The following is a 24,916-nucleotide window of genomic DNA, read 5'->3' as shown; positions in this document are numbered from 1 at the left end:
CATACTAATTTTATCCTTTAGTGTGCATCCCTGCTTTGGAAACGGAATTAGACCAGATGATCTCCATGGATCCCTCTCCAGATAAATTATTCTACTAACCTCTCTTAAAGCTATTAAGCGCTAAAGCAGAATTTATGGTAAAATATTAAAAGTGAAAAGAAAAAAGAAAATTTAAAAAAACTGCTAAAGCACAAGGTATAATCACAGATTTTCAGACACCAATCCTTTGAAATTTTCAAGTCATGACTCACTTTAGGATCTTCAGGAAAGATGTTGTCTACCAGACGCTTGTAGCGAGGTCGCAGCGCAGCACAGCAGCAGCAAACTCCTGCGGAGAGATTTACCCAACGGGATTTAGGATGCACTCCTAGGGACTCATTGGAAGGGACAAGCTGACAAGCAGGGAGGAAGAAGATAACACTGAATTCAGCTTGCTATCAGCAAGAAAGCAAAACCAAGGGAACTGAAAGTTCAAGTAAGTCAATAAGCAAAATGACTGACACACTGCAATACATGAGACAATATGCAAGGATCGCGGGTACCAGAAATGCACCTGCCATCCACACTTCAAAACATGCAGAAAAGTCAACAAATTTTAAAATTGAGTCGTATTAAAACCAAAGCTACTGCATTTAGGTTTATCTTCACTCTGAAAGACTGTTTCAAATCACCCAAATGTGCATTATGTGCATTATTCTAAAAAAAAAAAAAAAAAAAAAAAAAGAAAACAAAAATGAAATCTGTTTTAAAGGCACCCATATAAATCAAAATATACAAAATATGCTCTGCCTTCCTTATCCATCCCTTATCCTTCCTTTTACTGGGCATCAGTGAAATGACAGTCACTTGAAGCAGAGAAATGAGTTTTTTTGATCTCATTACTCTACTACTAATCCATATAATCAGAACAATCCATGTAACTTCAATTTTATTAATTTTAAAAGTCATACTGTCTGCTTTAAAAGGTAACAAACCTGCAGACCATTGTTTGGTCCTTTTTCTAGCACTAAGAACTAGTAGAAGTTTGGAGTTAGGTTAAAACTCAGCACAAAAAAAAAAAAAAAAGGTTTCTAGGTATCTGTCCAACTGTTTATCAGGGCTGTTACTCCCTTGTTTTTAGTGCAGATTCTGTCTTTCAAGTCGCAACACCTGAAGGATTCAGAGCAGCTAAATACCTTACAAATGTCTTATGAAAGATTTCCACTCACACATTCAAAAAATCTTTTAACACTGCTAAAAACAGTAAAAAAGGCAAACAATAAAGGGTACCTTGGCAGAAACTTTTGATGATTACAATTCCTCTGCAAAAGCATAAACACTTGCACTTTTTTACTTAAGATATCTCAGTAATCTAAGTAGTTTTTAACCATACTTATCAGAACATATGGGAGGTTCATAACAAAGATTTCACCTGCTGTGCTTAGTTTTAATTACAAGACTCTATGGGAGTAGACATTCTCCCTCAATTACAACTGTTTTCTAATATTATTGTCTCTTGGACAAAAAAATGTATTCTGCTCATACTTTGACAATTCTTGCCACTTATTTAATCCAAACCAATTATTGAATATAGATCTATGATTTTAAAACTGTGCCTTAACTCCAAGTACTCCCCAATGGACTTGAATTCTGCCCAGATTATGAATTAAGAGTCCTGTACCACCAGGAACATCAACACTGACTTATTACTTCAATAGATAATTATGAAAATAAAAAGCACTCAAGGAATAAACAACTGAAATATTGAGAATTTTTTGTTAAATAGTACTTTGTAATACTGTCAAGTTCTTCATACCACTCCTGCTGATGTCTTACTCATGGAGGTCTAACAAATGTAAAAATCAACATTTACATAAAACCTGCAGGTATGAAGTAGATAAAATCAAAGTTCTTCAATATGCTGGAAAATGTAGGTATGAAAAGAGGTTAAAATCCTACTTGACTTAGAATAATTTAGACAGTGCTACAACTACATTCTATTGAGAGCAATGCTGTGCAACCTCTTAGAAGTAAGAAAAATCATAATAAAAAAGGAGTACTGTATTAGTGTCTTGTATACCACTCCATAAAGTTCAAGTAAGAGCATCAACATCCACCAAACCTCATGTATTATTGCTAAACATTTCTTGAAGTAGGTATGCAACTCTGCAGCACTCTGGCCCAGCACTCTTTGTACTTGGTTTTCTACCTTATGGTTGACCATTAACTTTGGCCCATGGTAAACAGCATGTTTGATTAGTACTAAATATAACAAAATATTCTAACAATAACTGTAGCATACAACTACCTAAAACACAACAAGAGCAGGAAAACAATCTGAAATATTGCAAGACAGGCAATTAAAAATACTTTTTAGAATTACTTTCTCCCTCTTTAAGTGACAGAAGAAGAATATCTTTGCAAAGAACTGCAATTTAAATCTTAAAATGGTGTTTCAAACCTGTGTTAATTACACAAACTTAACATAAAATCTGGATCCAGTTACTTCTTTGAGATTGATAAAAAAGATCAGGTAACAGTACCAACTCATTCTGACAGCCTTACCAGATGGTTTCACTTAATGGAAACATATTATTGCTTTATTGAAATACTGCTCTCCAAATTTATGGAACATAGAGAATTTTGACACCAAAACAAGGCCTAAGAGTAAGTATGCATAAGATTTGAAATTTTGTCCTCATCTTGGGTTTTGGTAGCATCTTTAAATTGCTATGTATTTAATTATGGAACTGTTTATGTAGAAAAAAAAACCCATAAACTTGTCAAAAATTTTTTATCATCAAAGTACAAACGTAAAACTACGATGTTATTACCATCAAAAGAACTTCCTACATTAAACAGAACATTCAAGTATCAGAAAGTGAGATTTAATCTGTCAAAGTTTCCAGCCTCCAAGCAGAGCACTGTCAGAAATAAAACTGACAGGCACTCCAAACAACACAGAAATAAATGACAACCTAAATCAAAAACCAGAATAGTTAACAGTCACGACACAGATTTTGTGGGAAAACTACTAATCATTGCTCAGTTATATCATTTTGATATAAGCATGAAAGGTTAAAAAAAATCATAGGAATAGGCTTAAAGAATGCATGAATATTTAAAAACAACAACAACAACAACAAAAAAGACAACAAAACAAAATTCCCACAAGATCAAGTCAACAAACTACATTAAAAGTAACCCATGAAATTTAGGAACATACATGGACCAAAAGGATGAATCTTGTCAAAGATGGATAGAAGCTGAGCAACTGAAAATGGATTCCCTGCTTCTTGGATACCAATTTAACAATAAGAATTTATTTGGATAAACGCATTCATTTGGATAAACAAATTCATTTCACATAAACAGACTGCTTTGTAGGTCCATAGAACACAGGCCAGAAAAAAACCTGTTCCATTTTATGCAGGTTTACTGAGGAAAAATCCTATGGCAATTCCTTTATAATGTCAGACAAAATTTACATTTTAATGGCCTCCCCCTTGCACACATCTTTACATCATTTTATGCAAGTAAATATAAAGGTTAAAGCAATATCTACAGAGAATCCTGTACTGTAACATGATAGTTAACGTATAAGGTTTAAAAAATATTGTTTACTTCTCCAGTAGTTAGATTTTTATCAAGTTCAAACATGCACATTCTCTTCTGCTTAAGAAGTCCAATAATCTGCATTTTTCATGTTAGAACTGTACACCTTTACCAGCTGCACAGGTACTTCTTTTTACACATATTTATTCTACACAAGAGCAGTAAGACACAGCCCCGCCATCAGAAAATGGTAATTTCACCTACCCAAACACATACATGGCCTCGGCTCAAAAGCAGAATTATAATCATAGGCTTTTTCTTGCTCAACAGTTGGAACTTGCACATACTGCCTCATCCTGGATGTGAATCCACTCTGGGGGAACTGTCTCCTTGCCCAGAAATGCTCTCTCTCGCACTCGCACAGCTGCGGTTCCTTCCTGCCAGGGCTCTGCAACACTGTAAGCTTATCTGATCAGCTCAGTGACATCTGCATAAAGCCACCAAACACGTGAAAAACCTCAGTATCAAATTCTGTTAACAAGGCCAGGCACAGGGAAAGAGCAAAGAAAAAAAGATTTATTGTTAATGTGTGATTCACACACATTGCTCCAAAGAAACTGCACAGGCAGTTTCATTACTTCAACTCGCCTGGAACGCAGCTCATTATTTCTCTGACTAGAAGTAAAAAATCCATATAGTTCCAGGTAAAACTATCCTCAGACAGCTGGCACATATCACTGTAGAGTGATAAATATTTTAGCAAAACCTACTCACTTGGTCTTCCTGGAGAATGGATACAGAGTAGTGTATTTAAGGCAGACTAGTACTGACCAAAAAGACTTTCTTAAACAGAAAGGTTTACATCTAAGATTAAAGAAACAATCTAAAAACAATGAAATTAACATTATCTCTAATAATACTTCCTAGTATAGGAAGCAAGGATTACAGAATTTAAATCATTAACATGATTATGATCCAGCAGGTAGAAAATCAATTTTCAGTTAAGCAATTCTGAAGTTACTTTCCAGCTTCCCATTAATTCTCAGCATTTTATTGTTTTACTTCCTACATTACATCCACTTGGGATACACAAATACAGGATTTGCATAAAGACATTTTTATAAACCCTGAAAATTATAAGTACTGTTTTTAATAAAAACACAGCTAATAATTTCCACTACATAAAAATTCCATTTCTGTTCAACACTTAAAAGATTAGTGCCAATAAACTCAGAGAAAACACTGGGCTGCACAGAAAGTATCCACACACAGTTTACTACAGGAAACCGTATGCTGAAATTAGAAAAATCGCATTACAATAAAGCTGTATTTCAAAATAGTGTGTCTGAATATTTGTGCTGTATTTTACTCATACAAAATTACAGGAAAACAAAAGTTTCATAAAACATAAAAGACTAAGTTCTGCCAGTTGAGTTTAAAACTGCCACATTTTCTTCTATCAAAACCTAGGGAAAAAAAATCATCTGTTTTATCTAATGCTGGAAAAAACTTCTTCCATAGTTTTTTCCAAAACTTCTTCCATAGTTTTGTCATGTTGTCTAATATTATTGTCAACTGTTTACAGAGCATTAATAACCTGAAGCAAGATTTCATGTTCACTCCCTGAATATTTTTATTACGTCCCAAGCTTGGATGTGGTCATCCCCAACTTTATTTGAAATTGTTGAAGCTTTTTTTAAAAATCATATTCTATCAAAAATGGTGCAATTAACATAGAAGTTTCAATCTACAGAAAAATGCATGTTTTGCTAATATCAAGCAACGCAGCAATATTAAAATTATATTTGATTGCTCAGTGTACTTAAATATAACTATGAAAAAATTTGACTGTAATACATTAAACTTTCGTTTTAGTTATTTTTCTGCATCTGAGATGAGAAATATAAATAAAATAAATTTCTTTCAAATATCCTGATGAAAGTGCATAAAATAACACTTTAACCATAACCACTTACTATACTGGGTTATTTCGGAACTGTTAACATCAGTTGATGCATTTAATTCAGAACTAAAATGACTTTCAAGGGTACTCTCATTCCACTATAAAAAAGAGATCAGACATTTTATAACAAGGAAATTATTCCAGCCATATAAGGGAGTTAATTAAAAATATTCTTCAACCTGCTATAAAAAGAGCAAGTGCTGTAAGGACGCAGTGCTCAGCCATTGCAGTGTCCCTGGAATGCACTCCCAGAGGGCACAGTGGGCTCATCATTCAGAGAGGATGAAGCCTCATCCCCAGATGAGCCTCTCCTCCCCTCACCCAAAGCCAGCTGGCTCCTAAGTGCCTGGTTTCCAGCCTCTCTCCACCAAAATGCACCCAAGAAAACCTCCAACATGCAGATGAAATTTTTGTCTTGAGAACAGGATATTCCTCTGTGATGTGAACTTTTGGCTCTCATGACAGCAAAGCTGCAGTAACACCTAATGGGGAAAATTCTATCCATACCTAGGTTTGACAATTTTGCATTTATTTTTTAAAATATCTTGGTGCTCAGTTTATTTGAAACAAATGAAAACAACAGCCAAAAAAACAGCTTTCTGTTTAAAATTTCTCACAGTAAGTGAAAAAGTTCAAGTTAATTCTGCGGTGATATGACTTCAAGAGTTCTTCTAAACTGGAATCACATAATCACAAAGGTTGGAAAAAGACTTTTAAGATTATGAAATTCAACCATCAACCCAGCACCAACACCACGTTCATCATTAAATCATGTCCTGCAGTGCCATATCCCTGTTTTTTGAACACTTCCAGGGATGGTGACCCTATCACACCCCTGGGCAGCCTATCCCAGTGCCTAATCACCTTTTCTATGAAGATTACTTTCTTAATATCCAATCTAAATCTCCCCTGGTGCAACTTGAGGGTATTTCCTCTTGTCCTGCCTCTTGCTACATGGGAGAAGAGACCAACCCCCACCTGAGTACAGCCTCCTTCCAGGCAGTCGTAGAGAGTGATAAGGTTCCTCCTGAGCCTCCTTTTCTCCAGGCTGAACACCCCCAGCTCCCTCAGCTGCTCCTCAGCCTTGTGCTCCAGACCCTTCCCCAGCTCTGTTGTTCTCTGAACACACTCCAGCCCCTCAGTGTCTTTCCTGCAGTCAGTGAGGGGCCCAGAACTGAGCACAGGATTTGAGGTGTGGCCTCACCAGTGCTGAATACAGGGGGAGATTCAGTGTCCTGGCCCTGCTGGGGATGCTGTTGCTGATGCAGACCAGGTGCCACTGACCTTCTTGGCACCCTGGGCTCACACTGGCTCATGTTCTGCCACTACTGACCCACACCCCCAGGTCCTTCTCTGACAGCTTTCCAGCCACTCTTCTCCAAACCCATAGCACCATGTGCTGGAATCAGCATGGAGAGATGCACATTTTGCTATGGTGAAAAGCATGTAAAAATAATTTGAATGTAAACTTTTTATGAAAGCAAGAAATGACAATGCACGTGAAGTTACTAATGAGAAGTAGGGAAAAGCCCAAGCTAGTCAAATAATGCTCACTGCCAAGCTTCTTCATTGAAGTATTCTTTTAAGAGCCAGTAGCAATTAGAACAAATCCCCAGGAAGATATTCTTTTTGGGATAGTGTATTTTGCAGACCTCTAATGCATTAAAATAGTTTTCCATTACACCAGGTTCTCCAGTTGCATTCCTAAAGTTCTACCACTGGCAGTGTTTCCATACCATCTCTCCTTTCCCCCACCTTTGCTGGTTTCACAAAGTAACTTTGCTTTACTAGCTCATTTCTGTTCACCTCAACACAGCCTCTTTCTTTCCTGCTTTAAGATAGTACTGTCACTCTCTATTTTTAATACAGCATTAAAATTACCTAAAACTAATCTGGTTCCAGTGGAAGAATCTCTGTGATATGAGTTTTGCTTCTTAATTCCTGTCCTTACTTATATTCTCACTAAGCTAGCCAATGTCATTTACTTCTCTGACTTCTATCAGTGAAGCAATACAAAAAAGAGACTTTAGGAGACAAGAAAGACACATTTACATAAATCTCCTTGACCCCTCTTCCTCACAGCCAGCACTGATAATCTGTTCAGGGGACAAATTGAACAGGCAAAGCCCAACTTCCATTCCTGCCTTCAGTATTTAGTTTGCAGTTGGGAAGTGAGTTCTAGGTGATAAAAACAGAAAAACCAGAGTTCTTGTTTCATTGTACCTTTATTTCTAAACAAATACTGATTTCATTAACAAGGTGTTTCATAAATCAGAAAAAAATGTGATGTAAATAAACTACTGGACTAAAGGAGACAGAGAGTGAAAGAGAGGCTCACAGTGCTTTGTGTGCTCTCTGAAGAACATGAACTGCTTTTGTCCCTCCATCCAGGCAAAGAGCAGAGCATGGAGCAGACTCCTGAAACTGACAAAACATCCACTGCGCACATCCAGTAACACACTGAGCCAGCAGGACATTCTTATCTGCTATTAAATTCTGAATAAAAGAGGTAAAGAAGGATAGGCATTATCACCGTGTCCTTGTTCTACTCCTGCTACTTAACCCACCTATCTGCTTCTCCAAATGCCTGCCTCCTCCCAGCATCCATGGGTACCAGAGAATGGAAAATTCCCAGCACAGTGACGATTCTGGCATAGAAGCAGCCTCTGAGCTCCAGACAATTCTGCTCAAAGCCTGCTTTCACCGTGACCCTAAGCTATTCTCTTACCCAGATGAGTCATTTTCAGAATGCTGCATCCTTGAACACTTGCCAGGTGCAGAAGAGAGTTGCAGGGATGGAGAAGAATACTGTAAATGTCATGTGTGCTCAAAGGCCAAGTCACCTAACTCGCTTAACACTCCACTGAGAAGAGGGGCTGCAACACCTGCACTTCTACCACTTGGTTCCCTGATTGTGGCAGGTTAGGGAGAAACATCAAAGACAGAAGACCAGAAGAGGCTGGTGCACCTCTGGATTGAGACAGACACTGAAGGAAAGGAAAGACGCTACACAAGGCATGGTTGAAAGGTGACAGGCCAAGCAGCAACACTTAGCCCTTCTCCAGGGTGGCCAGAGGTAAGAAGCAGTTCTAGTGGTTTGCCAGAGGAAAATTATTCCAAAAGGGTCACTCTCTGCCTCAGGAGCCTTCAAACCACAATTCTGGTCAGCAGGTTGGCCAACTACTGGTAAAAATATATACACTTGTCTAAAAGGCTCAGTACTTTGGTGACTAAGTCCAGGCTGCAGAATGCCTCCCAGATGCTTGTGCTGGTCAGACCTTTTCTTCTCAGTTCCAGCCCCAGGCAGCACAGCAGACTGCTGACAAGGACTTTCTTTATGCCCTGCTGCCCAGGCCCAGTTACTCGTAAAATTTCTAGTCTAGATGTTCCACAATTCCCCTTCCACTGCATTTCCTCATGCTACTGGACACAGCAAGGAAAAGAGTTGTTTTAACACTTGCTGCTTGCTTCTGTTTTGCCACAGGGACTCATGTGGATTAAGCTACTGCCATTAGAGGAACACCTCCCTTTATACATGAGGATGAGAGGGGAATCAATGGGAAGCTGGACAAAAGCACAGATCTAGGTACAACTCTAGAAATTATAATTAATGGAACCTTTAAGTTCTCAAGCTTAGGGAAGCAGCACATAGAGATTACTTGGCATCTCAAAACACAAACACCATGAACGGTTCTGCTTTTCAGCAGCTGTTTTAATTCCAGGGTCAGCATCCTAAGAGTAACTGGAATAGCTCCTGACACATAGGAAAGTTGCCAAGATGTCAAAAGTTTTATCTTCTTGGTCAACTGAAATCTGCATTACAGAGTAGTGTATTCTGCTTTGGAAGTTGTTGCTTCCCTGCATCAACAAACTGATAGAAAAGTGTCAAACACTCTCTAGTTACAGAATTTCATGAAAATTTTGTCAATACTACACATCTTATTATTTGAAGAGAGCTATAGGGATGGCACTGATAAATTATCACTTGCCCTACAGACAACAAGCCTACCTCAAACCAGTGAGAAACTGGTCAGCAAGTGCCCACCAGGGTTTCAAGTCTTCTTTGAAGGAAAGCACCTGAAGCTCTGTGCATTGAAAAAATCTGAATGTAAAGCCACATGAAGAATTTTTCTGATGACTCCTACTTTTTCTATTTCCTTAAGATGATGCAGTTTGCTTTCTTAATCCAATCCACAGGGAAGGAATACAGCTGTAGTGGTAAGAACTCCGAGAATCTTGTGCTGCTGCCCATCTTTTTCCTCAGAAAAATGGATGCTCAGAACTGTGGCATCACCTCCTCACTGCAGTAGGTGGGCTGGGAGGATTTAATTCTCCACTCCTGCCCAACGGTGCCTTGCAGCTCACCTGCCCAAACCCCCAGGGCTGAAACAGACCAGGGGAGTAGCTACCACACTGCCACTTGAAAAACAAGGCACCAGAGGTTTTCTGAGGGAAACATTGCATGTATGTCATGATTAAAAGTCCTGATGATGAGGAAACAAAGGTTCCCAGGCCTTCTCTCTGGAACCCTCAAAGCTAATGGAGAAAATAAGCTTAGCTCAGGAAACTAGATTTTAACTAGTTCAACATAAAGCACTGACCTGTTTATAGAATATGTAAGAGAGTGCTGTCCTATAGATGCTTTCTTCTATTAAAACATCCCAAATACCAATATAAGCATGATCAGAGCTTCAAAAACAAGTTTTACCTTCATTTAAGCAAACCCAGCTACAGGCTTCAATAAATTTGCACAGATTTTGAAAAACATTTCCTAATTAAAAGAAAAATGTTCTGTTCACAAGTAGTTCAAAACCACATTACATATATTTTATTTCTTGCATACACACACAATGTACACAGAAAGTAACATAAGAGTGGATGAAAGTGTTTCTGTGAATCTTGAACCATACTGTGATATTTATGCTGAGAAAACAGTGGAGCAATTCTGCTGAGGCACATACACAGAGCTCAAAACATGACAAAGCATCTGCTCCTGTTCAGTAACAAAAGTCTTTAAACTGTATTGACATTAATGAAAAATAAAACACTAAACAAAAATGTAGTAATGTTACTTTGAAAAACAGTCACAGAGGATACTTAGGCTTCAGAATTAAAATTCTTGTTTAAATATCACCAATCTTCAATTAAGTGCTCTGCTTGTGTCTATTCCTAGCTGTTTGACTTTCCCAGAAAGCATTTACAAAATGAGATATTGCCATTTGGACTTGGAAACATACATGTTTCCCTTAAAAGTAAAAGAACATTAAAAGAATATGGAATCAAAAATTTGAAAAAAAAATCTCTTTACATATTATCAAGAACAGGCCCTTGGAGCTGCCAATACACTCAATTTTCCATGTCTTCCTTTCCCTGAAAACAGTTTTGCCTTGTTCATCCTGCCCTCACAGAAGAGCAGCTTTTGAACAATCCAGCAAACACAAGTATGTACAACACAGTTTTAAACATAGACATGAAAGACATTCAATTTCACTGAAGAAAACCCTCCTTATAGGTCAATACGAATTATAAAATGTTGTCATGGTTGTTATCTTTCCCATTAGCTCTAAAGAGTACTTCATCTTCAATTTAGGTTTCCCCCAAGAAGTGAAATGTAGCTCTTCTCCCAAGCAGTGGGATATAAGGTTGGAACATATCCCTATCTAGAACCACATATCCCAGCTGATTAAAAAGCAATTTCTCCCTTCCTGTAATGTGTAATCAGTTAGAGAGGAACAGACACAGTGATTTGCTCTTCTGGGCACCTTCAATACCTAAAGACTGTGCAAGTCCCTTTTCCACCACAATTTCTGTTTCCCACCAGACTGAACTGGCCAGTTTAGAAGATGGTCAGTGGAAGAGACAGACAGTCTTGCATCTAGACACAAAGAAGTCATTTTAATAACACATCTTACATCTAATAAATACATCTTGTTAAACAGTGAATCTTGAGTGCCTCAGCTTTCTGTAGAAACCAGACAGGACATCTGTGGGCACACAAGCCCACTGGTTTCTGCAGCAATCCAGCAGTTCTTGCCCACAACCAGCACTTCTAACCACACTGCAATTCCAACATCAGACTCAATTTGCACAAATTGTATTTTGTCAGTTCTGAGGAACTTCAAGCTCATGTCTAAACCAATGTCAGTAATGGATCAAAACCTCATTTAATAGAACAGCCACAAACACATAGAAAGTCTTGAAAACAGCCTGCACTGCATTTATTATGAGACAAGAGAACTCTGTCAGCTCAATCATGTCAGACACAGATCAATTATAACTATTCATATTTTATTACATATAAAGTTCACAAATAGGGTGTCATCATCCTAAAGTCCTTTCCTAATCATTACACAGTTACACCCTAGTTTAACAAACACAGGAATTTTTTTTTAATAGCATAAATTATTGGGTATTTGTTAGTGTACTTCTAACAAAATATCCATGAAGCTTTATCTTCACCGATTTCCTTACGCATTAGCAGCTTTACAAAAGTATCAGGAAGGAGCACTGATTTAGCATAATTATATAGCTTAGTGTTAGATTGGAATTCCTTTCTCATTCTCTTGCTAAGGAATGAGTAAGCATGCTCAAAGCACAATTAAAGACTCAGGGTGCCCACTTCCAGCCAAAGTACAGACTGTTATCAACAAAACACCATAACAGGTAGGTCAAAGTACAATTTAGAATCACAACTGTGCTCTTCTTGAAAAATGAAAGGACTGAGACCTTCAACAGACCTCAAGCAGGACACGAGTTACACAAGCACCAGCTATTTTTGAAGTCTTGGGATCAACAAGTTGTTAGACTTGGAATTACAGAATTGTAGAATATTCTGACTACGAAGGGTTGCAACAAAGATCAAATCCAACTCCAGGCCCTGCACAGGACCGCCCCAAGAATCACACTGGGTACCTGAGAGCATTGTCCAAATGCTTCCTGAACTCTCAGAAGACTTGGAAGAGTTTCATTCATCTACCTAACCACCTCTTATTAATTTCTATCTAATTCCTGCATGAATTAATCTTGAATAATGTAACTTCCTAGAAATAAAATAGCATTCTTTGAAAGCCAAGAGTGCTGTACACAGCTAATTTTGATCTTCAGCAATCCACAAGGAACATGATTCCCTAGAGAGCTACTGAGGTTCATAAGGGCCAGCAGTGGGAAGGAAAGTCCATATAGGGAAAGCCAAAACATTTTTAAAAGGAGTTCAACGTGGCTTTTCCAGAGACATGCATTTAATCACATAATGGAAATCTTATCCCCACTCCCCAAAATCAATTTTGCTTTGTTGTCATGCACAAAAAAAATAGGACACTTGCATGCACAATCAGCATGAGCCTTCTTACCCTTTCGTCCCATGATTCAGAAATCAATAGCAAACAAGGCTGCACATGAAGATTAATCGACTGATAGCTGCAAAGCCATTTCTGTAAATAACAACGACAGCCATATTTTAATAAAGCCCCTAAAAATTACTAAGCTACATTTTAATATTTGGGGAAATGTCCACATACAGTTTGAAAACACACAAAGGCTGTGATGAGCACTGAATGAAGCTCATCTTCAAAGAATTTAATTTTTTATTTTAGATGCCCAGATTGTGCATACAGAAGTAACAACAACTGAAGAAAAATATTTCTTCATGTTTTGAAAAGGAATGGATGAAACACCATTGTTCATTTCTTGGCTTTATTAAAGAGTGTTCCAAATGGAAGAAATGGAAGGATGAATGATGATGATGATATCACTCATCATGTCTTATCTTAATATGAATGGTTTTGACTCTCTATGGAACTGCTCCTCAACATTAACTTTCCCAAACAGGGCTAGGATGATCTGTACATAGAAATGACAGCTAGCAGAAAACAATAAAAGGAACACTTGCTCCAAATCAACAAGTCTTAAAGAAATCCACGTGTATTCATTAAATAAGGAAGCACCAATTTGGTAGCACACAAAGTTGTTTAAGGTACCATGAGTTAAATAAACAGATGCACAAAGAGCTACAGTTTTCCAGCTGCAAGTTCCTGTTTTGTTTCTTTTCTTAGCTAAATCAAAGATACATTTGGAGAAGTTACTACTTTTTCTTTTCAATGCAGTCACCTGAAAAAAACCCTGTAGCTGTTTTCGTATTGAAAGCAATTCTTGCATATTATCATGCAAAGAATCTATTATATATTCTGCAACCATAGCATTGTAATAGTTACAGACATCCTGAAATAATTATTTCCCTTTTTTGGCCTAGTCCTAGCAAGTGACAAACTGCCAAAGGAAGCCCAAAACCATGGCCTTCCCCTGGCAGCTGTTTTCCAAGTTCCTGTGGTCCTTTAGGTTAGTAGTTGAAAAGGACATGATACAGGGCCCCTGATGTGTCTCATCCTAAAATACCAGAATCAAGCAGCAAACAAAAATCTCAGACACCTCCTGATGTAACTCTTCTGTAATAGCTGAAGTATGAAAATGTTACAGAATGATAACCTATTTAACACTGTTTTAAGTAGTCAATAATGCTGTCATAAAATTAAGAGGGTTTCTCCTGCCTAAAAAATAAACTAAGAGATTACAAAAAGTGCTTTATTAAGTAACAGGTCCCATTGTAAAGTGTGAAGGCTACATGAGAATCATATTCCAGATGAGGAAAAATGTATGATGGATGGAAAGAGTGGAGACAGTAATTAATGAGAACTATGGCTTGATTTTCACTAAAAACATTAGAAAGCTTAGTTCCCTGAAATATTTATACTGACACATTTAGGAACACATCTCCAGTCACTGGTATTTCAGAATTTTATTTCACAAGGCAATAAATCTTCTCTGCCCATTACCAACCTTGTTAATACTTACTTATTATACATACGCAATAAAAATTAGAATCACAAAACACAAATAAATGATATTCCCAAAATTGCTGGGAGGGGAGAAACCAAAATGAGGAAGTTATCTGCCTCTTAAAATGCGTTAAAAATGTTAAATGCCAGTTAAGAATTCACTCATTTCAAATTCCATTTCAAGTGCTGTTTTCCCTCCTACACTTGGCAAGAAAACTCTGTGCACATAGAAAATTATAATTTTTAAAGTTTGATGGGTATTTTTGGGTTTGAGGGAGGACTGGGTCATTTATTTGTTTGAAGACCATGAAGAAACACAAGGAAAGAAGCAGCATGCATGAATACAGAAACTGACAGGCACTACTCAATTGTTCCATCTTCTGTTTGTTTTCACCTTGCACAGGTGAAGCAGGGAAGCCACCAGCACACACTCACCTGCTGTCAGAGGAGCTGCCCTACACTGACAAGGGCCAAAAAGCCACATGGTGTTTGGGAGGCCAAGAAAATAAAATATTATGTACTTTAATGAGCATGCTTGGAGCCATTCTGAGTCACCAAACTGCCTCTTCACTGCAACCAAGAACAGGCCAAATCATGGAATATTTTCTACATAACTAATATATGTACCTCTTAAATCAGAATGGTCCCTTTCCAACTGACAAATATCTGACAGAAGATGTGGGAGGTGTTCATATTACTACATTTCACAGCCATAAATCAAAGGAAGAATGTGGGAACATTACATTTGGCAAAATCCTTATTTTTATTTATTTCGTCTCTTAATTTATATGTTAGAGTCAATCATAAGGACCTGCTAATCAGTTAAAAACAATTTAACAATTATTATTAACAAAATCTTGAAAACCAAAGATATAGTTATGCTAATGGCATAAGCCAAAGGAGAAAAGAATAAGCTAAGAAAAAGTTTAAAAAATTCAAACACAGAGCTCCCACAAGTAAAATATTTTTATAGCCAACAGGTGCTCTCACCTGTGTCACATATAATTCTCCTAGTTCAAGCAATTTCATTTTAGTATAAAAGCTGCCTTTTAAGTTAAACATTTCACTAAAGTCAGGGAATACATCCAGTAAGTAGGTCAGCTGTTTCTAGAAAAGAAAAACCTCACTATCTACCAAGCTGTGTTTCAAACATCTGATTAAGTGTGAATATCCAGAACATAATGTTCAAAAAGAGTCTTCAACAAATATTTTGATATGACTTAGCTAATGCTTTTTCTCCTTAGCAGAAGCATTTTCAATCCAAATGCAGCCAATAAAAAACCCTACCAAAACCACCCATGTTCCATAACAGAAGTATGTTAATGAAATTATCTGCACAAATTATTCAACAGGGAAACTGAGAGAACACAAGGCAAGTGAGAAACACATACAGCCTCTACTGCAGAGGCTATCTAGTTATATATTCTTTGGCTTCACTTTTAAATTAAAGCACTATTTAATCTTTTTCTCCAGTTTCTTTTGATAAAGCACACCTTAAACAGTTACTAAAACACCTGTGGTTCAAACCTACTCCTACTGTACTCAATCAGAAATGAGAAAACACATTTGCTTTCTCAACATTTCAGAATTTGCATTTCAGCTTCAGCTGAAGACACCATGCATGTCTGTAACCATATGCATCAATATCCATCCTATTTGCACAAGAAAAACTTGTAACAAAGTTAAACATAAAAAGTACAGGAAAAGCTACACCTTGGCAAGGTTGATCCAAGTGCTGCAGCAATGACAGAGCACCACACCTCCACTGCAGATGTCAACACAAATGCCTTGTCATGGCTGGTCAAAGCCAAGCACTTTTACTTCTCAAGGTAAAGAGAGCAGACTGAAAATTTTCTATTTGGGCTATTGCAACTGCATTGAGACTAAAATCTTAACATTTTTTAGGACTTAATGCAGCACTAAATCCCCACATTCCTAAGAGAGACTGCTAAGCAGAAACATCAATAGAAAATGGGATAATCCAAATATGCAATGAGCAACTTGTGCAGAGCCCAGTAGCCATGGCTGAGCTGAGGTTCAAAGAGAAGAGCATCCATCACCTCTGGCTAAGGACCTTTGTTCATCTCCCCCCTCTCAGTACCACAGCCCAGTTCTGACTAATGCCTGTTTTTCCATAGTTTATATTGAAGGACTTAAAAAGCATATTGTCCTGTCAGTGTTTCACACACAGTAACTTCAATACTGACCTCTGAAATATCATCAGGTACAGCTGAATTCCCCAGAAAGACTAATTAAGCTTTTACTCAGTCTTTCTGTAATACCAGTCATCTGGATTTCTCATAGTATTCCAGAACACTGCCTTCAGACCTATACATTCATTCAACTACTGTAGGAAGGCGAGGAGGGATAAAATTACCACCAGGAACTGCTACACAGGCCCAGGAAAAACAAAGCAGTAGTGGATATGGGAGTTGCTCAGTATGACCCAAGAACTCTATCAAAATTTCCTGTTAACTAGACACTATTTTACTTCTTCATTGTAACATGACAGAAAATATTTTTGGAAAAAGCTCACCGTAACAGCCTTTTGTTTAGGAATAAGTTTTATATGCACTTCTTGATGTGTGGGATGAGAGAACTTCATGTGAAAATAAAATAAAATAAAAACAACACACAAAATCTCCCAGCCTTTAGAAACAACTGAGTTTTTCAGATTTCAAGGACAGATACTTTAAGAATTCAAAGTAACACTGGAGCAGCAGCCTGCTTCATCAACATGCTCTGAAAAGAATCCTATGGAACCTTTAGAGAAGCCTAAATTAGCAGGCAGAAGATTTCCTTTCCACATGCAACAGAGTTGAATTCCTGAAGGCTCTATCTCTACTGATCAGAAGTACAACCAGCCACAAAAGGATGCTTGCTTGCCTTAAAATCCCATTGTACTTCTTCTCTGCCATAACTTTTGGAAGTAAAATATTATGAAAATACTGTTATTTCCCAAGAATTGCAATGCACACATCTATTAGCTTTCCTTTTCTTCACCCATGCAGTTACACTCATTAATATAGGCAAAGATAAATAAATGGCTGTGTAGTTCTGAGTGTCTTGCACAGATAAACATTGCAATCAGTTCTTTTGGTCTTCTTTAACTCCCATCTGACTGCAGTAATGCAAACTCTACTTGCATTGATATTAATGACTCTAAACATAAGCACATCTGGTTTAAACAAGAAAAAAAAACCACCAACCAAAAAACCAAAACAAACAAACAAAAACAAACAAACAAACAAACCAAAACCACTTTACTTTTCCAGTTTAATTGGTTAAAAAAATTCCACTCACTGCTTCACATGACAGGCGTGACACATCTTACTTAGAGTAAGGTATTTGACACAACAAAGAACTACTGCAAGGCATTTCTAGTGCCCACAGTCACAGCTTATTGCAAATCACAGCAATGAACAAATGCTCAAAGGCATCCATGAAATCAGAATGCACTCAGTATGACTGGTACTGTAACTTTTTTGATAAAGCAGATTGCTTTATCCAAAGACTGGTGTTAGCAATGTTACTATAGATCACATAGAATTTTTTCTAAACAGAAAAAATGATTAAAGGATTAGTTAAATTTATGCTTTTCTAACACATTTTATAACTTGATCCTTTGAGTTAGAGAAATTTACTACTCTTGAAGGTAAATAATTTGATTCTTAGAAAGATTTGCCTCAAAAATCTCACTTAGCTTTGAATGTCAAAAATTTTAAGTCTCATCACTTTTTATCCTAAATAGCAATTCTATCTTCTATAAACACTAGTTGTCATTTTCCAAAGATAGGATTATAGCTATATCAAAATATAGCTTTTTAATATCAAAAATATCTTTTTTAATTTTTGAATCCAACTATTTCAGAACACAGTCTAAATCACAAAATTCAATGTTATACTGTGAAGCTGTAATCAAAAAGGCAAATGCAAAGCTCACATTATTATTTGTAAAATATATGGAGATTTACAAATGCAGAGACTAGATAACATTAACATCTTAAAATTCTTATAAATGACAGCAAGTATAATGCTTATTTTTGTATTTTTTTTTTAATTTTTAAACCCCAAAGAAAATAACAGTAAACACTCCTACATATTGTCTCAATGTACTTAAGGTAAGAATACTTACTGCCAGGCATTTTTAGTCGGGGATCTGTCTTCAATTTTGTAAAAACATAAGAAACTATGAAGAAAACAAACAAAAAAGCAAAGTCAAGACCATAGCTTAAGACAATTTCCATCCAAACATGCTCAGTAACTCATGCAGAATGAGCATTCTTCAGCTCCAATACCAGAGAGGCTGTTACCACAGAAATCCAGATATCCTCTTAGCTGACCAGACTAGATGGAGATTTTGCCTGTTCCTGAAATGCAGTCATTCTGTTCTTGCCTTTGATGCTGGAGTAAACATTTTTCTGCTGTGTACAGTGACCTTCCCAAGTGCCACTGTTTAGGATGATAAATCCTGCACATCTCACAGGATATTTCCACTTCAGCTCTAAACCACAGCTCTCCCCTGTTAAAATGCCTGAGAGAGGCTTCTGCTCATCACAGAAAACAACTGAAAAACCTGTGTGACCCTTTCTAGGGCATTTTTCTCCCAGTATCAAAAAAGGCAGATTTTAGATCAGAGTGCAACCTCCTATACACAATAGCAGCTCAAAGGATTTTTGATGCAATTAAATATATTCATAAAATGAATTCATCTGAAGTTACAACAATCTATTTCGGATATAAAAGTAGCCAAATCTACTGTTCCTCTAATTAGCACTAAAATGCAAATTATTTGAAGATTTTTCTGTATTTACTAATTGCCAAATGCAAACTCTCCACAAATGTACTTTTCCACAAATAAGAACAAAATCTGAGTTAATGATATTGGGTGTTGCTTTCTTCAAAAATCAAATAAATTTTAAAATAAAAGATATTCAGCTAATAACTGTATGTATACATACACCAAAAAATTGTAATTCCATGGATGGATGGATAATGTGAGAATAAACATTTCATTTGGTCAACATATGTTTTAATGACCACATATTAAAGCAATGCTCATAGTTGCTAAAAATAAACTTTATTCTTGTATATGCATTTCAATCAAAGCTTCCAATTTGCTGACAGCAACTGGGATTAAATATAGTACTTCAAAGTAAGTTATTTAAAATATCCCATCTATTAGAAAGCTGTATGTCCCTCTCCAAGGGCAGCATGAGAAACAGTGCAATTTTATTAAAGGAAACGTGCTGCAGATTGTCATGTCCAACAGACACATGGAGAAGCAAAATCTCTGGTTCAGAATGTAGTTATGGACCTAGCTGAAACACTACAGAAAACAGATTTACTGACATAAAAGAAAATATAAAAGCAGAGAACCTGGTGAGAGTTTCAGAGAGTCAAGTGCCAGAGACTCAAGAGTGTTTTACTGATCATCTCCAGAAATCAGGAATTCAATACATTTTCCTAAAACACAACTACTGCTGTCAGCAAAGTAAACTCACTTTTACAAGATTTTTAGAAGAGTCTCCTGCAGAGATTACTAGAAAAGTTGTATCAACTAAGACATATAGAAAATATCTGTTTTAAAGTAATTCACTAGGATTTTAATCATTTTATGATCTGTAACAGGACCAAAAATTCCACATGGAGGTGGCCTGGCTGCTACATGCAGAACAGAGCACACAATTTCCTCTCCATAAAGTCTTCAATCACTGTCTCACTTGGCCTAGGACGAAGTTTCATCCACACATGCTGTCACTATTACAGCAGAACTGAACTAAACCAAACCAACTCTTCTCTTGGTTTCCACTCTTGAGTTTGCTCAGCTATTTGTCACTGAGCTAAAATTTTACCTAACAAAAGAGGGAAACTGCCCCACCCACCCTGCCCCGAATTTGATGAAGCAGATCTTAGCTAATTAAAAGGGAACTATGGAAAATCATGTGATATCATTTAGTTTCCAAGCCTAACACTTGCTGTTTAACACATTCCATGTCAATTTGTGACATGTGACAGATCACCAGATGCAACTTCTGGATATCAAATACCACACACTGTTTCTTCACCAAAGCAACTGACTCCTGGATATTAAGAAGGTAAACAAAATCTTACCTACTTTTCTGGGGAGGACTAAGGTCATTGTGTTTTTTCTAAGAATATAACAATAGTTCTAAATGTAATGATAACCAAAGTGCAAAGCTACTTAATGTACCTTAAAAGACAGAGGAACACTTGCATGACACACAAAATTGTTCTTCTACAGAAAAACCCTCAGTTTTCTTTTGAGATGATTTTACATCATTTGGCTAGGAAACCCAAGGCAAATTTATTGGTCATCAGAACAAGGATAAAAATACAGCTTGTTCCTTTTTTTTTTTTTCATTAACTAACCCAGGATCTGAAATTGAAGGATAGTTTATAAGCACAAATATTTCTTATTATCACAAGATTCCAGAAATGGCATTGAAAGCCAAACAGAAAAGCAGAGATTGTTTTCCTGTACGCCCTAATACAATGGACCTCTCTAAAAGACCTAAAATGGAAAAAATTATATAACCTTGTGCTACAGGTAAAGCAAGAGAAGTCAGCATACCTGAGATTTTCTATTTTCTTCCAATAAGCCCTCTGTTATGCTATTATGTAACACCATAAATATTTAAATTGATTTTGAGTCTACAAAATGAAATTGCCATCTGGGCTCCTTTTCCTTCCTCCAACTTAAGCCAAATAAAGGCAGAGGCTTAAGCACCTCTCACAGCCACACAGACATGAACTGAAAAATTAAAAATCCACTGCACATTTACTTTATAAATCACTTAGCTCCCCACTCATATTTCCTCTTTGAAAAATTAATCAATGCCTTTAGCTTTGAAAGTAGGCAAATGGCCAGTGCAATGCAAGATTAATAAATCACATGTTCATTCCTAAGTATAGACAGTTAAGCTCCAACTGTGATTCCCAGAACCCAAAAAATGCAATATAAAATGGATTTACATACCACAGTAATTCTGGGAAATACCTGACTTTAATCTGAATTACCTTTCTCAACTGGAGAGGAAATGCAATGTATGAAGCTGGCTCAGTTAATGAGACTACCCTGCTCTCTTACCCAAGACAGAATGCAACTACAGAAAACATTATTTGCTTTCACTTCAAAAAAATCACATACCTTCGAATTGTTTAAAAATCGTGTGGTAACTTTACAAGGATTACTTCCTTATGGAGCTAAGCTGGGCAGTTAAAAGTCACTGACACCAAATAAAGCTGTTTCTAACCTGTATGTTTTATAATTTAGATTTTATCATTATAATTGAATTATAATGCCAACTCTGGTGAATATTTTCACACCCCCTTCAACTTACATGCAACATAAAATTTGTTCATTCTTTTCTACTGCACGAGTTTGGATCAGAAGTAGAGAGAAGTTACTGTCCATCATGAACTGCAAACATTGGCAACATCTAAAACAGATGTTTAATCACAAAGTGTATTTTAATTACATTTTTGTAAGTTTTTCCCCTGAATCAGAAGTCAATCTCATTCTAGCAGCCTTTTTTAGACAAATATTAAAATTGTTGTCAAAAGGTTTAAATTAAACCTATGGATAAGCCTTTAGGCCTATCAGAGCACTACAATCAAGATTTCCTCTCCAAGCCACCAATTTCTCAAAAAAAATTTACCATATGTTTAAGAGCATTAACACCAAGTCTTCAAGCAAGATGTCCCGAACATACTTGAGAAATAGTTCATATTTTTTAGAATTAATTACAAATGCTTTAGGAAGTAACTACCTATAAAATCCCAAAGCTTTGGCTGTTAACTGCGTTTAGTTTACCTACTCAGTTTGCACAGCAAACATTGATGTAGCTCTGCAAAGTGAAACACCTGGGCTAGCAAACTGGGTTTTGATACAGCAACTCAAACTCTGGTTTAAAGTTAATTATAGGCTTTCCCACAAGTCCTACAGCAGCACAGACACAATGTACACCACAATCTTTTCTTCCTTGTATCTCAGCTCAAAGGACCACGGGATACCTTTCTAGATGTATCCAAAAGAGACGTTGTACTATGGTTTTCAGTCACAGGATTCGTGAACCCACACCTCAATTACCTAAAGCATGGCTCCGTGATGCACAATTAACTTTAAAGAAGAAGCCAAGAAAGCTCACAGTGTCGCCTTCCTGCCAATTTACATTGCGTTCAGTTATTATCTCGCTGTCTTAAGGTCCATTTGAGGAAAACCTGCTGAGGGAACTCTCAAAGCCACAGCCCTGCCCGGTGAAAGCGGGGGCATCCGCTCGCTGTCCCCGGAGCTCGTCCGGAGGCGGAGAGCCGGAGAGCCGGAGAGCCAGCCCTTCCACCGGGAGCCAGCCCTTCCACCGGGAGCCAGCCCTTCCACCGGGAGCCAGCCTGCCAGCCCTTCCTCCGGGAGCAGCGCCCACCGGGAGCCGCCCGAGCCACTGCCCCGGCGGGTCCAGGCTGAGGCCATGCCCGGAGGCTTCTTCCCCCGCGCCAGCCTGGCGGCCCGAGACTCCCGCCACTCCCTCAGCGCCCACCCCTCTGGCGCGTCCTCCTCGTTCCCAAGCGTGGAGAAGGGGAAAGAAGAGAGAGATCGCAACGAGGAGGAGACTGCGAGGGTGAACGCGAGTGGCAGAAGCACTGCCCGACTGCCCCAAACTCACCTCAGCCTCCCATCCGGCTCCGTTTAGCAGCCGCCATCTTCACCGGCTCCCCCCGCCCCGTTGACTGGTCTGTAGCGCAGTGCACGCCGGGAGCTGTAGTTCTATCCGGAGTAGTTCCGGCTACTTTTCCCTCCATCCCTCCCACACAGAGAGGACGCCGAGGGGTCGCGACGGACGAAGAAGTGCCCCGACATGGCACGGAGGGACAGGCCCGGGGCATGGAGCCCCGCCAGGCGCGGGCCGGGCGGGCAGAGGCCGCCGAAGCGGACCACAACTCCCAGAGGCACTTGCGGCGTGGGCTCGCCGGCTGCTGGGGGCGTTGCTGGCTGTGTCCCGTGCCCGGCCCCGCGCCGTGAGCGCGGCTCGGTGCCGCGGGCGGGAGTTGGTGCAGGGTCCGGTGGGTCCGGCTCGGGCGCTGCGCTGGGCTCCTCTCAGCCATGCACTGAAGGAAAGGGCAGGAGAGGGTGAGCGGTGCCGGACGCTCCCTGAAACTGGAGTTCAAATTCACCTACACAGACCGTGATGCCAAACCCCCGTGAAAATCAGTGAAGCCCAAGGCAGCAAAACCTCTTAGTCTGTTTTCTTTGAAATAATACTTCCAGCTTCCAGATCTGATGCCTTTGATACCAGATTTTCCAGACAAGCAAGAGGAAAGTCGAAGTCTTTCACAGAATCGTTAAGGTTGGAAAAGACCTCCAAGATCATTGAACCCAACCTATCACCTTGTCAAGCAGACCAGGGCACTGAGTGCCAGGTCCAGTGGTTCAACACCAGCACCTCCCTGGGCACCCTTTTCCAATGCTAAACCACCCTTTCAGTGAAGAACGTTCTCCTGATGTCCAACTTGAACCTCCCCTGCTGCAACTTGAGGCCATTTCCTCTTGTCCTCTTGGCCATTTCCTGTTGCTTTTTGCCTGGAAAAAGTGACTGACCCCCACCTGGACACAACCTACTTCCAGGCAGCTGTTGAGAACAATAAGGTCCTCCTGAGCCTCCCTTTCCCCAGGCTAAAAAGGAACTCCCTTTGAGCTCCCTCTGATAAGCTGCTCCTTATCAGACTTATGCTCCAGCCCCTTCCCCAGCCCTGTTGTCCTTTTCTGGACATGCTGCAGCACCTCAGTGTGATTTTTGTCATGAGGAGCTGAAAACTGAACACAGGAGTTGAGGTGTGGCCTCACCAATGCTGAGTACAGAGCGACACTTAATGCTCTCACACTATTGCTGATACAGGCCAGATACCATTGACTTTCTTGGCCACCTGAGCAAACACTGGCTCCTGTTCAGCCACTGTTGACCAGCACCCCCAGGGCCTTTTCCACCAGCATCTTTGCAGCCACTCTTCCCTGAGCCCGCAGTGCTGCATGCAGCTGTTGTGACCCAAGGGCAGCACCTGGCACTTTGCCTTGTTGAACCTCATACATTGGTCTTGGCCCATGGATCCAGCCTATAGCCCTAAAAGCCCGTTTTCTGTTGTAGTTCCTTCTAAAGGAGAACATGTCAATCCATTTGAGTTTATATCTTTCAGTGACTTCAGTTCTGCTTATGTTGTATCTGTTAAAAACTAGCATTTCATTTTCTTATGCTTTTGAAACTACTTGAAGCTTTTCTTTCACCAATAGTAGAAACACGATCAGTGTTTCACTTGTGTTCCTTGAAAACAATCCCTAAAAATGTGAAACTGAGGAAGTGAGATGTCTACATGTCTCACAGTTTTCAGCAGTATCCAAAACACGTTAATTTGCAAAAATTGGACAGGCTCTCACGTGTGGGTGCAACTGAGCAAGTTAAAAGAATAAACTGTAGTCTTTCTTATTCATTTATATAATTTCTGAAATACAGCTTATGGCTTTGAACTCTTGGGGCCAAACATAATGAAAGTGATGAGACACAGTGAACATTCAGCC

General features: G+C 38.6%; 1 protein-coding gene across 9 annotated transcripts in view; it reads right to left on the bottom strand.

Annotated features, from left to right (window-relative positions):
• The window catches only part of EFR3A (EFR3 homolog A), a 76,034-nt gene extending 52,876 nt beyond the window's left edge, over positions 1-23,158 (bottom strand). For 4 of the 9 annotated variants that reach the window (XM_071421815.1, XM_071421817.1, XM_071421808.1 and 1 more), the window contains exons 1-4: positions 23,013-23,158; positions 18,464-18,517; positions 12,847-12,927; positions 252-328 (exon numbers count right to left, since the gene is read on the bottom strand). In XM_071421815.1, the coding sequence (XP_071277916.1) occupies positions 252-328; positions 12,847-12,859 (90 nt within the window). In that variant the 5' untranslated portion in view covers positions 12,860-12,927; positions 18,464-18,517; positions 23,013-23,158. Of the gene's footprint in view, positions 1-251; positions 329-12,846; positions 12,928-18,463; positions 18,518-18,626; positions 18,864-23,012 lie in introns of those variants that run through there. The other 5 variants (XM_071421809.1, XM_071421810.1, XM_071421811.1 and 2 more) reach the window with 5 other exon arrangements.
• Between the last annotated feature and the right edge of the window lie 1,758 nt (positions 23,159-24,916).

The sequence above is a fragment of the Agelaius tricolor genome, unplaced genomic scaffold, assembly GCF_023055355.1.
Source record: "Agelaius tricolor isolate 1412-34295 unplaced genomic scaffold, bAgeTri1.0.p SCAF_2, whole genome shotgun sequence".
Classification (NCBI taxonomy): Eukaryota; Metazoa; Chordata; class Aves; order Passeriformes; family Icteridae; genus Agelaius; species Agelaius tricolor.
Note: the sequence above shows the minus strand (reverse complement) of the source record. Positions and strands in the feature narration are given on the sequence as shown.